This window comes from Cetorhinus maximus, chromosome 1 (assembly GCF_964194155.1).
Source record: "Cetorhinus maximus chromosome 1, sCetMax3.hap1.1, whole genome shotgun sequence".
In the NCBI taxonomy this organism is placed as follows: domain Eukaryota; kingdom Metazoa; phylum Chordata; class Chondrichthyes; order Lamniformes; family Cetorhinidae; genus Cetorhinus; species Cetorhinus maximus.
In genome coordinates this window covers 139,480,487-139,495,545 of record NC_135879.1, presented here as the reverse complement: position 1 = coordinate 139,495,545, position 15,059 = coordinate 139,480,487, and the positions used below count along the sequence as shown (strand labels likewise).

General features: G+C 45.4%; 1 protein-coding gene across 5 annotated transcripts in view; it reads right to left on the bottom strand.

Annotated features, from left to right (window-relative positions):
- Window positions 1–15,059, bottom strand: part of LOC144688455 (gamma-aminobutyric acid receptor subunit beta-1-like) — a 383,572-nt gene that overhangs the window by 43,538 nt on the left and 324,975 nt on the right. For all 5 annotated transcript variants that reach the window (XM_078555074.1, XM_078555167.1, XM_078555257.1 and 2 more), the window contains exon 6: window positions 2,537–2,674. In XM_078555074.1, the coding sequence (XP_078411200.1) occupies window positions 2,537–2,674 (138 nt within the window). The remainder of the gene's footprint in view (window positions 1–2,536; window positions 2,675–15,059) is intronic.

Genomic DNA, 15,059 nt, shown 5'->3' with positions numbered 1-15,059 from the left:
AAGTAATTTTTCTTCTAATGGGTTCATCTTATTGAAAATTGGGAATAATGGCCAGATGGATTTGTGGCCAACATTAGTTACAAGGGGCTAAATAATGGTTATGGCCTATTTCGGCCACACCTGTTGCTGCTGAAGCAGGCAGTATGCAAACTTGGTACTGCCTCCTCATTTACATGATTTTAACATTGGGCTGTATGGGCCCCTCATTGTTGGCTGCCTGTGCATTCAGAAGGGCTCCAAGCAGTGTGTGCTGGTGGCATGCAGTGCAGCCACCCTGCTCCTCTTCAAGGCAAGCTGTCTCTCCTAAAGGGAAGCTGCACTAACTCAAAGGACACTGCTGCTGCTGCAATTCTAAACAAGGAAAATGGAACACCAGGGAAGTATGAGGGCTCTCAAGCTCATGCATGTGGCACAGGAGGCCTTAGTGCTGGAGGTGGACAGGAGAGAGGCCAGCTTCCGCGGGGTTCCATCAGGCTCTCAAGGGCCACCCTTGGAAGGGAATGGGAGCAGATGGCAGGGGAGGTCAATGCATAGAATCTGGCCCCAAGATCCTGGTAGCAGTGCCACAGGAAGTCTAATTATTACATGGGTGGTCAAGGCCAGTGAATACAACTTCGCTTGATGTCTCCTACCCAATGCACTAGCATGCTGCTGAATACACCGCATCCCCATCAGTCACCACCAGCTCAGATACTGGCACTGCATACACCTTAGAGGAAAGTATAGATTTGGGATCTGTATATGGTGAGTCACCAGACATGTGTGGGCTGCAGCAAGGCCAGGGAGAAATGATAGCTTGTGTGCTTGCTCATCAGAAGCTGAGATTGCAGATGAGTTCTGTTACAGGGGACCCAGATGAGGGCTTCAGTGAGTTGGCATACAGGAAAACACTGCCGAGGATAGGATGCACACTGAGATGACTGGCCTGTCAGATAGCATCCTGTTACTGTTAAGGAATATAAAGTTGTCTGACTCCAACTTGGCAGAGGGCATGGCATGAAGCTTTCCCTCTCTGCAGCCTCAACTCCATTGGCCTATTGTGTTACTGACCCAGAAGCACTGCAACTGTAGCCTTCATAGCTCTTACAGCCTTTGAGTGGATGGGTCACCAAACCTTGTGCCCTCCCTATGAAGATACAGCAACATTCCCTAACAAATCCAGCAATTAACTGCACCACTTCCAAAAATACTCCACAGTACTTTCAGACTTTTTACAATAAAGATAGTTAGTGTAAGTCAACTTACATGCGAGTTAGGTGACTGGTCCTTAAAATAATGATAGTAGTGGGACCCTCTTGCAGTTTTATGAATATTCTTTGGTGAGTGACAAGCGAATAAGTTGAATGGTCCTACATAGTCCAAGTTTGTAAATCATGCATCAAATCAGCTGGTCCGTCTGCTTGACATCCTGACCTGGCCAGTTGGAATGCTTCTGGCACATGTACAACACATCTGCTTGAGGTCTTCCCAACATGGATAACGTGCGGGTTGTTGCTGAAGTGGCCGGAGGTGCAGTACACCTCAGTTGGAGCTCCTCCAGATTCTGTAGTACTGGCTCCAGGGGTGCTATTATCCAAATTTCATGCCCAGGACTTTTTTATTAGCTAAAGATGACCGGACACGGCTATTTAATGCATCTAAGCATCTTTTATTTATGTAGAATGTCTTATAACTCATTAAAGCTTGTGTTACTTGAAGTTTCTTGTGGTAAAGTGGAGTACCATGTAACTTTAAGAGAATGCAGGTGGACTAACTGTGTGACCAGTCTCTGTACAGCGCGGGCTACTGGTTAACTGTAAATCTAAAGCTGCAGGTGGTTGTGGGAGCATGCAAGAATTTAGTGCTCTGCCTTCTGTTGGAATAAACAATCACAGTTTGTTCTCTTGTCAGTCTCTCTCCGTTCTTGATAGCGAGCGTCAACTAACAGGTGTATATGAAGGTGTGCAATTCAAGTTTACTCAACCAGTGAACTCATAGACACAAGACATAATTTCTTGAGCAGAAATTAATACGGGCTGGTTTTCAGCCCCCAGCCCAGCACTGGGCTGAAACTGGACCTCGGCCTTCATCTAGAGCTGCCTGGTTTGCATCCATAGGAAAACCACCCAGGAGAAAACTGAATTTCGAGCTTCAGGCAGTGGCTCCCAGATAAGTCCCATGTGTAGGAGTTGGTCCAGACAATGGTAGTGGGTTGGAGGGGTCGATCTTCGAGACTGTTGTGTCAGGGAGAAACGGGAAGCACCCTGTACCTAGCTCCATATAATTGTTATTTTTCAAACACCTTCAACACTTACTTTTAGTTGGTAGCTGTTGAAGAACCCTCAGTGGGGAAAGCCCAAAACATTCTCATCACGGACTAATTTCTCAAAAGGTCTCACTGCTAAATTGCTTTACTTTGTACCCATTTTAAGCCTGAAAGACAGGCGCAATGTAGTACATTTTCTATCCATCTGAGTTTTAACTATCATGAAAGAACACATGGAGCTCAGCAGTATAAATGATTGATATAGCCTCTATTTCTTGTTGAATAGCTTACCTGTAGCAAAAACTGCTCTCTTTGAAACCATCTTGTACTCGACAATGGAAAACTGTGGCAGTTCAATCTTTTCTACTCCTGTGACTGCATAGTTACCACCTGTCCACTGAAATTCAATGTCATCTGTTGTGTACCCATCTATAAAATAGAGGAAAGAATCGGTAAGGAACTAAGCTCCTTCAGCACAGTAGAAAGGTTGTCTAAGTGCTTTGTCAGTGCTTTGATAAATGAAGACCTTAGTTTTCAAAAATATCAGAGAAACAATGAAATGTAAGCTACCATCAGCACTGCAGCCCTGCTTCATATTTCAAATGATTAGTCATTCCTAATTACTGTGGCCATTTACAGGATCCCTGTGTACTTGGCAGCAGCCTTTCTGCAAGCACTCTTAGCAACGTCTTGTTTGTGCAGATCTGGGGGTAACCAGCAGAAGGCGCTTACTACTTGCATTTGAGTGAAGCAAAATGAAATTCTTTCCATCGTGACCTAAAATAATTCATAGCATAGTGACACATACTGGGAATACACAAGGTCAAAAACCATATTGTGAGTATGGAAGGATCTTACTGTACTGTGAGCTAATGAATGTTTGGGTTTAATAACGGTCTCCTGCAACATACCCTGTGCTTTTGTTGTAATATTTGTTGCAGTGCAAATGCCAGCACAGACCTCCCCTTTTGCTCTGTCCCCATCCCCAATTTCCTGTCTTTGTACTTGCTGAAAGTCTGTTACATTTCTATCTTTTTCCAGGTCTGATGAAAGATCATCAACTTGAAACGCTATCTTTGTTTCACTCTCCACTGATGCTGCCAGACCTGCTGAGTATTTCCAGAATTTTCTGTTTTTTACTTTAGATTTTCAGTGTCAACAGTTTTGCTTTTTGTATTCATGCTGCTTCCTTTTTTTAATTCATTCTTGGGGTGACTGTGGCTAGGCCAACATTTATTGCTTACCCTAATTATCCTTGAGAGGTGGCAGTGAGCCATCTCCTTGAACCGTTGCAGTCTTTGTGGTGTAGTTATACCCACAGTGCTGTTAGTGAGTGAGTTCCAGGATTTGAGACAGCACTGGGGAGGAACAGTGATATAGTTCCAAGCCAGAATGGCGTGTGACTTGGAGGGGAATTATCAAGTGGTGGTGTTCCCATGCATCTGTGTAAAGTTTGTGGGTTTGGAAGGTGCCGTGAAGAGGCTTGCAGTTGCTGCAATGCATTTTGTGAATGGTATACGCTGCTGCCACTTAGCATCAGTGTGGAGGAAGTGAATGTTTAAGTTAGTGGATGGGGTGCCAATCAAGTGAGCCACTTTGTTTGGATCATTTTGAGATTCCTGAGAGTTGTTGGAGCCGCACTCATCCAGACAAGTGGGGAGTATTCCATCACACTCCTGACTTGTGCCTTATAGATGGTGGACAGGCTTAGGAGAGTCAGAAGGTGAGTTAATTGCTGCAGAAGTCCCAGCCTCTGACCTGCTCTGTTACTCAGATCCATGCTGGTTGGTGAAGTTAAAACAAAGACATAGCTGCTTTCTTTGCTGGAGAGAGTTTATTGACTTAATTGACAGACAACACTACTCCAACACACCAGTGTCCCAGCTATCCCCATTTATAAGCTCTTTTGGAGTCAACCAAATAAACTAAATTAACAAAATCAGGGACAAAATAAATGCAGCCTCTAAATTAGGGAGACTGGAAAACCAAAGACAAAGTTTAAAGGAAACTTACAAACATTAAACCAAAATGTGATTAAGAGGGTCAATAAAACACCCCAATCCCCGCAGTGCCCACCGAGCATGGAAGGCCTCGACAGTGCCAGCAGACACCGCGTGCTCCCTTTCCAGGGACACCCGGCTGCGAACGTAGCCACAGAAGAGGGACAGGCAGTCAGGCTGGATGACCCCCCTCGATCACCCGCTGCCTGGACCTGTTAATGGCTAACTTGGCCAGGCCAAGAAGCAGGTTCACAAGGGGGTCCTCCTCCTTCCTGGCCCCTCTCTGCACCGGGTGCCCGTAGATCAAGAGCGTGGGACTGAAGTGCAAACAAAACATCACTAAGAGGTTCTTTAAATAACTTAAAAGGGAGTGCAGCCTACAGCACCCTATATATACGTGGTCCACGGACTCCACAAGGCCGCAAAAGGCGCAGGTATCTTGGGAGTCCATGAACCAACACATCCTACGGTTGTACGGGAACTGCTACATGCAACACCCTCCACCCCAGGTCCCAGATGGAAAGTAGGAGGACACCCCCATAGAGGGCCCACCCAATGGGAACCTCCGCCACCGGATGGCAACAAGGCACGCCAGGGCGTGTCCAGGCGGTGGGCGAGGGCAAGGAAGTGAAGGATGCGCAGCAGCATACCATACAGGAAACCCCTCCACGCCGTGCTAAAGGATATAGAGGGCATTTCCACGAGGCGACTCAGGTTGCGGGGCACCAGCTCCTGAGGGAGGGTTCGGGACTTGGGGCCAACGTGGAATTCCGTCCGAACAGGGGTATGCTCAGATGGAAGACCATCACGCACCTGCGCCACCTCGAGGCCCAGTACGATGTCAGGGCCGAGCACGACTATCCTAAGGTCTTGAATGGCATTGGCCACGAGCCGGACGTCCACGGACGCGCAATGCACCAACTCCTGTGGAAGCATCCGGCCCACTCCTCCGGCACCCAGCACATCCCTGGTACTGGTCACCCCGGCAGCCACAGCCCTCCTCTCCAACAGCCACTGAAAAGAGTAGAGGGGCAGAGTCCTGAGCAGGGACTTTCTGACAATAGCTGCTACTCCTGATGGCGGAGAGCTGCATCGCGAGGCGACCATGTTCCAGACTTTGATCAGGCCCTGGTAAAATACGGGCAATACCTGCACGGAGCCACGAAGGCCCCTCAGGTCTATAAACAGGAGCTGTACATCATAATTTAGAAGGCCCATTTACAAATACCCATCTACTGTTTTACAATTTAATTGCCATTAAACCTTAACAATGTTAATGGCATTAAATCTTAACAATGTGTTTGCCATTAAACCTTAATAATGCAATTCTTGTCACCACAGTATTTATATGGCTGGTCGAGTTAAGTTGCTGGATAATGGTAACCCCCAGGATGTTGATGGTGGGGGATTCAACAATGATAATGTCATTGAATGCCAAAGGGAGATTGTCAATGGCTCGCACCTGTGTGGTGCGCAGGTCTTGTTGAGCAGTGACTGCTTCAATATCTGAGGAGTTGTGAATGGTGCTGAACATTGTGCAATCACCAATGCACATCCCCAGTTCTGAGCTTATTATGGAGGGAAGGTCAATGATGAAGCAGCTGAAAATGGTTGGGCCTAGAACACTACCTTGAGGAACCCCTGAAGTGATATCCAGAGACTGAGATGATTGGCCTCCAACAACCACAAACATCTTCCATGTGCTAGAAATGACTCCAAACAGTGGAGAGTTTCCCCCCACATTCCCATTGCCTTCAGTTTTGCCAGGGCTCCTTGATGCCACACTTAGTCAAAGGCTGCCTTGATGTCAAGGGCAGGCACTCTCACCTCACCTCTGGAATTCAGCTCTTTAGTCAATGTCAGGACCAAGGCTGTAATGAGGTCTGGAGCTCTGGTGGAACGCACACTGAGCATCAGTGAGCAGGTTTTTGCTGACTAAGTGCCTGTTATAGCACTGCTGACAAAACCTTCTATCATTTACTGATGATTGCATGTAGACTGATGGAGCTGTAATTGGCTAGGTTAGATTTGTCATGTTTTTTGTGGACAAGGCATACATGGACAATTTTTCACATTGTCAGGTAGGTGCCAGTGTTGTAGCTGTACTGAACAGCTTGGCTAGGGACGCAGCTAATTCTGGAGCACAAGTCTTCAGTACTATTGCCGGGATGTTGTCAGGGCCCATAGCCTTTGCAGTATCCAATTCTTTCAGTCTTTTCTTGATGTCATATGGAATGAATTGAATTACATAAGACCATAAGAAATAGGAACAGGAGTAGACCATTCGGCCCCTCGAACCTGCTCCGCTATTCAATAAGATCATGGCTGATCTGCTTGTGTTTCGATTTCCACATTGCCATCTAACCCCAATAACCTTTGATTCCCTTGCCTAACAAGAATCTATTTACCTTTGTCATAAAAATATTCAATGACCCTGCCTCCACCACCTTCTGAGACAGACAATTCCAAAGTCGTACAACCCTCTGAGAGAAAAAAAATTCTCCTCATCTCTGTCCTAAAAGGGTGACCCCTAATTTTAAAACAGTGTCCCCTAGTTCTGGACTCACCCACAAGAAGAAATATCCTTTCGACATCTACCTTGTCAAGACCATTCAGGGTCTTAAAAACAAAAAGCTAAAAGCTACTGCGGATGCCGGAAATCCAAAACAAAAACAGAATTACCTGGAAAAACTCAGCAGGTCTGGCAGCATCGGCGGAGAAGAAATCAGTTAACGTTTCGAGCCTTCATGGCCCTTCGGCAGAACTGAAGCATAGTTAGGAGAAGGGAGAAATATAAACTGGTTTAAGGTGGTGGGGGGGGGAAGAGAGAAGTTGAGGGTGTGGTGATTGTGGAGATAAGCAGTGATAGGAGCAGATAATCAAAAGATGTCACAGACAAAAGGATCAAAGAGGTGTTGAAGGTGGTGATATTTGTCCAAGAAAAGTGCTAATTAAGAATGGAAGACAGGATACTCAAAGTACAGCTCTAGTGGGGGTGGGGTGGACAGACTAACAAGGTTTTAGTTTTAGATTTAAAAATAATGGAAATAGGTGGGGAAAGAAGAATCTATATAAATTATTGAAAAAAAAAAGGGGGGGGTGGGAGAGAAATGGGGTGGGGATGGGGGGAGGGGGAGTTTAAGATCTAAAGTTGTTGTATTCAATATTCAGCCCGGAAGGCTGTAAAGTGCCTAGTCGGAAGATGAGGTGCTATTCCTAACTGGAGGAACAGCACCTCATCTTCCGACTAGGCACTTTACAGCCTTCCGGGCTGAATATTGAATTCAACAACTTTAGATCTTAAACTCCCCCTCCCCCCATCCCCACCCCGTTTCTCCGCCCCCCCCTTTTTTTTCAATAATTTATATAGATTCTTCTTTCCCCACCTATTTCCATTATTTTTAAATCTAAAACTAAAACCTTGTTAGTCTGTCCACCCCACCCCCACTAGAGCTGTACTTTGAGTATCCTGTCTTCCATTCTTAATTAGCACTTTTCTTAGACAAATATCACCACCTTCAACACCTCTTTGATCCTTTTGTCTGTGGCATCTTTTGATTATCTGCTCCTATCACTGCTTATCTCCACAATCACCACACCCTCAACTTCTCTCTTCCCCCCCCACCTTAAACCAGTTTATATTTCTCCCTTCTCCTAACTATGCTTCAGTTCTGCCAAAGGGCCATGAAGGCTCGAAACGTTAACTGATTTCTTCTCCGCCGATGCTGCCAGACCTGCTGAGTTTTTCCAGGTAATTCTGTTTTTGTTTTCCATTCAGGGTCTTGTATATTCAATCAAATCACCCCTCACTCTTCTAAACTCCAATGGAAACAAGCCCAGTCTGTCCAACCTTTCCTCATAAGACAATCCATTCATTCCAGGTATCAATTTAGTAAACCTCCTTTGAACCACCTCCAATATATTTATGTTCTTCCTTAAATAAGGAGACCAAAACTGCACACAATATTTGAGGTGCGGTCTCACCAATGCCCTGTGTAACTGAAGCATAAAATCCTTACTTTTATGTTCAATCCCTCTCATAATAAAGGATAGCATTCCTTTAGCCTTCTTAATTACTTGCTGTACCTGCATACAAACTTTTTGTGACTCATATACTAGAATACCTAGATCCCTCTACACTTCAGAATAATGCAGCCATTCTCCATTTAAGTAATACTCTGTTTTCTTGTTCTTCCTGCCAAATTGAACAACTTCACATTTTCCCACATTAAACTCCATTTGCCAGATCTTTGTCCACTTACTCAACCTATCTATATCCATCTGCAACCTCCTCATGTCCTCTTCACAACATACTTTCCTATCTATCTTTGTGTCATCTGCAAATTTAGCTACCATGTCTTCAAGCCACTTATTTAAGCAATTGATATATATCGTAAAAAGTTGAAGCCCCAGTACAGACTCCTGTGGGACTCCACTTGTCACATCCTGCCAATCAGATAAAGACCCATTTATGCATACTCTCTGCTTTCTGCCAGCCAGCCAGCCAATCTTCAATCCATGCTAATATGTTATCCCCTACACCACGTGCTTTTAGTTTCCGTAGTAATCTTTGATGTGGCACCTTATCAAATGCCATCTAGAAATCCAAGTATAGTACGTCTACAGGCTTCCCTTTATCCACCGCGCATGTTACTCCTTCAAAAAACTCCAATAAATTGGTTAAACATGATTTTCCTTTCACAAAACCATGCTGTCTCTTTCCGATTGTCTTGAGCTCTTCTAAGTGCCCAGCTCTAACCTCCTTAATGATTGATTCTAATAACTTCCCCACGACAGACATCAAGCTAACTGGCCTATAGTTTCCTGTTTACTGCCTCCCTCCCTTCTTGAATATAGGGGTGATATTTGCTACTTTCCAATCTGATGGAACCTTTCCAGATTCTAGCGAATTTAGGAAAATTAACACCAGTGCATCGACTACCTCATTAGCCACCTCTTTTAAGACCCTAGGATGTAGTCCATTGGGACCCGGAGGCATGCCAGCCTGCAGCTCCATCAATTTGCTCAGTACCGTTTCCCTAGTGATTTTAATTTCACTAAGTTCCTTTCTCCTGTTCACCTCCTGATTTGCAGCTATTAGTGGAATGTTTTTTGAATCCTTTTTAGTGAACACAGAAGCAAAATATTTGTTCATTTCTTTCATCATTTCCTTATTATCTACTATTACCTCCCCACTGTCACTCTTTAGAGGACCAACACTCACTTTACTTACTCTTTTCCTTTTTAAATACCTGTAGAAACTCTTGCTATCTGTTTTTACATTTCTAGCTAGCTTCCTCTCATACTCTAATTTCTTTCTCCTGGTTAACCTTTTAGTCATTCTCTGCTGTTCTTTATATTCTGTCCAATCATCTGTCCTGCTACTCATTGAATTGGCTGAAGACCAGCACCTTTGATGCTGGGGACCTCAGGAGGAGGCCGAAATGGATGCTCCACTTGGCAATTCTGGCTGAAGATGCTTGCAAATGCTTCAGCCTTGTTGTTTGCATTGACATGCTGGGCTTTCCCATCATTGAGAGTGATGATGTTTATGGTGCCTTCTCCTCCAGTTAGTTGTTTAATTGTCCACCATCATTCATGACTGCCGAGCTTTGATCTTAATGGTTAGTTGTGGGATTGCTTAGCTCTGTCCATAGCATGATGCCTCAGCTGTTTATCATGTATGTAGTCTTGTGTTGTAGCTTCACCAGGTTGATGCTTCATTTTTAGGTATGCCTGGTGCTGCTCCTGTCATGATCTCTTGCACTTTTCATTGAACCAGGGTTGGTCCCTCAGCTTGATGGTAATGTACAGTGAAGGATAGGCCGGGCTATCAGGTTACTTACTGATTATGGTAGAATACAATTGTGTTACTGCTGATGGTCCACAGTGACTCATGCATGCCCAGTTTTGAACTGCTAAACCTGTTCTGAATCCATCCCATTTAGCACAAGGTAGTGTTACATAACTCGATGGGGGATATCTTCAGTGTGCAGACTGAACTTTGTCTCCACAAGGCCAGTGCGATGGTTACTCCTGCATCTGTCCAGATCCATCTGCGACAGGTACATTGGTGAGGATATGGACGAGCAGGCTTTCCTCTCGTTAGTTCTTTCACCAACTGCCACAGACCCAGTCTAGCAGCTATGTCCTTTAGGACATGGCCAACTCGGTCAGTAATGGTGCTACTGAGCCACCCTTGGTGATGGACAGTAAAGTCCCACCCAGAGTACATTCTATGCCCTTCCTACCATCAGTGCCTCTTTCAAGTGGTGTTTAGCATGAAGGAGTATTAATTCATTAGCTGAGGGAGGGTGATAGGTGATAATTAGCAGGATGTTTCTTTGCTGTGAGGCTACATGGGGTCTGGAATGGCGATTCAAAGGGCAACTCTCTCCTGACTATATGCCACAGTGCTGCCACCTCTGGTGCATCTGTTTTGATGGAGGGACAGGGCATACCCATGGTGGATGATGGAGGAGACTGGGACATTGGCTGTAAGGTATGGATAGGTGAGTATGACTATGTCAGGCTTTTGCTTGACTACTCTGTGGGACAGCTCTGCCAATTTTGGCACAATCCCCTTGATGTTAGTGAAGAGTACTTTGCAGGGTTGACTGGGCAGGGCGTGCCATTGTCATTTCCAGTGCCTAGGTCGATGCTCGGTGGGCGGTTCAGTTTTATTCTAAGTTGTAAACTGACTTCAGAGCATTGTGGCAGTTTTGTGTATTTGAATGAACAGTAAATAATTGAATTTCTTCTGCCTTTCTATTCCGCCATTGGTTTTACAATTTGTGTTGAACAGTCTTACAATAATTCCTTAGGGTGCAATCTCTTGAACACTGAAACTGAAATTGTGACTAGCCAGTGTGTGTGCAGGTGCTTGCTGATTTTCACAGAGAACTTTGCTCAACTCCATATCAATGTTGTCAAACTAATCCTTATGTCTTTACATCAGTAAACCCACAATACCAGCTGCAACCTGGCAACACAGAAGGGGTTGGGGTTGAATTTTCTCTGTCGTGCTCTTGGGGAATTCATATTCACAGATTTACGGCAGAGGAAAACAGGATGGAGATCCATTACATCAGATCATCACCCATTGACAACCTCAGGATTTCCTGGGGTTTCCACAAATTGCGGAAGTGAATGCTGCTCGATTTTCACAAGGATCCAGTTATTGTGTACCCCAGCAGAGGGGCACCTATCCAAATTTGACACCATGGCCTGCAGTTAGACCCCTGCCAGCTGGGTGTCAGGAGGGCAGGCCGAAGATTTGGGAGAATATATTCATTTTTGTTTTGTACCCCTTCCGCGCAGGATGACTTCCAGTATCCAGGACGAGCAGCCTCAATCTCAGCAGCACAGTGCACAGGTGCAGCATTAGATGCCTACAGCTGCACTCCCATTTCCTCCAAGATTTGCAGACACATAACGCAGCAAGTGGCTGGACTCCATCTGGGCATGCATATGGCCTGGGGATAAAAAAGTTTGGGCAGCTGCTTCCACACAAGTACAGTGCACCTGAGGAGCATTACAGCTGTCTGGCACTCAACTGCCATCCAGTCTTGCATAAGTTCATCCACCAAGTCTCAGCACCCATTTCTGATCTTTCTGATTTCTTGCCAATTATGCTGAGGTACTTTTGTTCAATTTGGATCTTTGAGGCAATTGATGGTTGGATAGATTAGACATGTTTTGTGTCAATCAGACTGAACGGTAAGCACAAATTTGTTCCTTATTATGTGATGATCAGTTTACAGTTTGCTACTATTTTCATTGTCTGCAGCTATATTTTTTTCAAATTCCCTCTTTGCCTCTAATCTCCCATTTAACATCCTTCCAAAGTTATTTTGTAATTTTGTCTGTGGATCTCTGTCCTTTTTCTTGTAAGCTTTTTTGAAGCTTATTTCTGTTTTCTTATTACATTTCTGAGTATCTTGTCGAGTCATTTAAGGCCATGGTTTTTGAGTCTACAATTACTAATCCTAGTATTTTATCTTATTTTTCTCAGTAAGTCCTTGAAGGTATTTATTTTTTCTCTACTGAGGTGTTGATACGAAGAAACTGCATCAATATAGCATCTTTTATGTTACTTTTTAAAATTTATTCGTTCATGTGATGCAGTCATCGCTGGCTAGGCTAGCATTTATTGCCCATCCCAAACTGCCATTGAGAAGGTGGTGGTAAGCTATCTTCTTAAACCATGCAGTCCATGCGGTGTATGTACAGGATTTTGACCCAGCGACAGTGAGGGCATGGCGATATAGTTCCAAGTCAGGATGGCCAATTACCGCTCCATCAGTCTATTCTCAATCATCAGTAAAGTGATGGAAGGGGTCATCAACAGTGCTATCAAGCAGCACTTGCTTAGAAATAACCTGCTCACTGATGCCTAGTTTGGGTTCCGCCAGGGCCACTCAGCACCTGACCTCACTACGGCCTTGGTTCAAACATGGATGAAAGAGTGGAACTCCAAAGATGAGGTGTGAGTTGTTGCCCTTGACATCAAGGCAGCATTTGGCCGAGTGTGGCATCCATTGCACAATGTTCAGCACCATTCGTGATTCCTCAGACACTGAAGCAGTCCATGTCCAAATGCAGAAAGACCTCGACAATATCCAGGCTTGGGCTGACAAGTGGCAAGTAACATTTGCACCACACAAATGCCAGGAAATGACCATCTCCAATAACAGAGAATCTAAACTTTACCTCTTGATGTTCAATGGCATTACCATCGCTGAATCCCCCACTATCAACATCCTGGGGATTACCATTGACCAGAAACTGAACTGGACTAGCCATATAAATACTGTGGCTACAAGAGCAGGTCAGGGGCTAGGAATCGTGCGACGAGTAACTCACCTCCTGACACCCCAAAGCCTGTCCACTATCTACAAGGCACAAATCAGGAGTGTGATGGAATACTCCCCACTTCCCTGGATGATTGCAGCTCCCACAGCACTCAAGAAGTTTGATTCACACCCCATCCACAAACATTCACGCCCTCTGCCACCAACGCACAGTAGCAGCATCTACACGAATCACTGCAGGAACTCATCAAGCTCCTTACGCAGTGCCTTCCAAAACCATGACCACTACTATCTAGAAGGACAAGGACAGCATATAGATGGGAACACCACCACCTGAGAGTTCCCCTCCAAGTCACTCACCATCCTGACATGGAAATATATTGCTGTTCCCTTACTGTCACTGGGTCAAAATCCTGGAACTCCTTCCCTAACAGCACTGTGGGTGTACCTACACTACATAGGCTGCAATGGCTGAAGAAGGCAGCTCACCACCAGTTTCTCAAGGGCAATTAGGGATGCGCAATAAGTGCTGGCCCAGCCAGCGACACCCATATCCTATGAATGAATAAAAAAATGCAATCTTTATCTGGAAGTTCCTCTCATGGCACTTCTGATGGGGGCAGCATCTCCTCTATCCATTGGCCATTGACACAGGCCTTGACCATTGCTGCGCTGACTGAAGACTCGCATGCATCTCAGCAAGTCTTCTGGAGTGGCCGGCCGCTCAAGGACGCCCGCTGAAATCATCCAGGTGGCAGATGAGCCGCCTTCCTCCAGTGCAGCTACAAGCAAGGGGAGGGCATTGCAGCGGAGCACACGTTAATATATTACTAAATATCCATATTAGACACAAAGAGGGGCACATGGGTGAGGTTTTTATTAATTGATGCTGTTTGACCTTTCAAGCTTGTGGATAAACACAAATCTCACATTCCCTCATGCTGATGTTCTTACTGATTGCTGTGGCTGTGTGACAGGCATCAGAAGGTTTAGGGAAGAAATGAAAGGTTGAGGGAGGGCAGGAGGAATCATGTTCTCGTGGGGGGTTATTGGTGAATGTTTGGATATAAGGGCTACAGGGCTCTCTTATTGCAACATGGAAAAAGGAGGGCCAAGATTTCACCAAACCCCTTCTGTAGCAGTGGCAAGATGCACTATGGAAACCTTTCCCATATTAAGGCATCTTTGGTGTCACATCCGTCCACTTGATCACGGCCAGAGCCATCAGCAGAGCATTGCCGTGGCTCCACAACACATTATTGCCCTCCTTGTGAGAGGATTGACCCCCATCTGGCATGTCCTCATCCTCCAGGGCATCTCCTCTTTGGATGGCCATGTTATGGAGTGCACAGCAAACAATGACTATCAGGGACACACGTGAGGGGGAATGCTGTAATGCACCTCCAGACCTGTCCAGGCATCAGAATCGCATCTTTAGGAGACCGATGGTCTGCTCCACTGTGGCCCTGGTGCTGGCATAGCTCTCATTGTAACTCCTTTCTGTCAGGTCTGGGCACCCTCAAAGGTGATGTTAACCTCTTTAATCGATAGCCCTTATCAGCTAGTAACCATCTCTCCAACGAATACGGGCCGGTGAAAAGGTCTGGAATCTGTGAGTTCCTAAGGATGTATGAGTCGTGACTGTTGCCCGGGTGCCTGGCACACACCTGCATGATCTGCCGATTATGGCTACACACCAGCTGGACATTGATGTTTATGAAGGTGCATGGCTGTCAGCAGGAACCTTAATGGCTACATGCATGTAGTCAATGGCTCCCTGCACCCTTTGGAAACCTGTAATCGCTGCAAATCCTTGGGCTCTATACATTTGACTGTGGACATTCTGCGTGAATGAGATATAATTCTCAGCCTTTCAGAACATTGCATCTGTGAACACTTTGATGCAATGATGTGCAGCTGGCTGTGTTACCCCACTAAGGTCTGGAATGGGCCTATTGCAAAGAAGTTCAACGCACTGTCACCTTCAATGCCATAGGCATC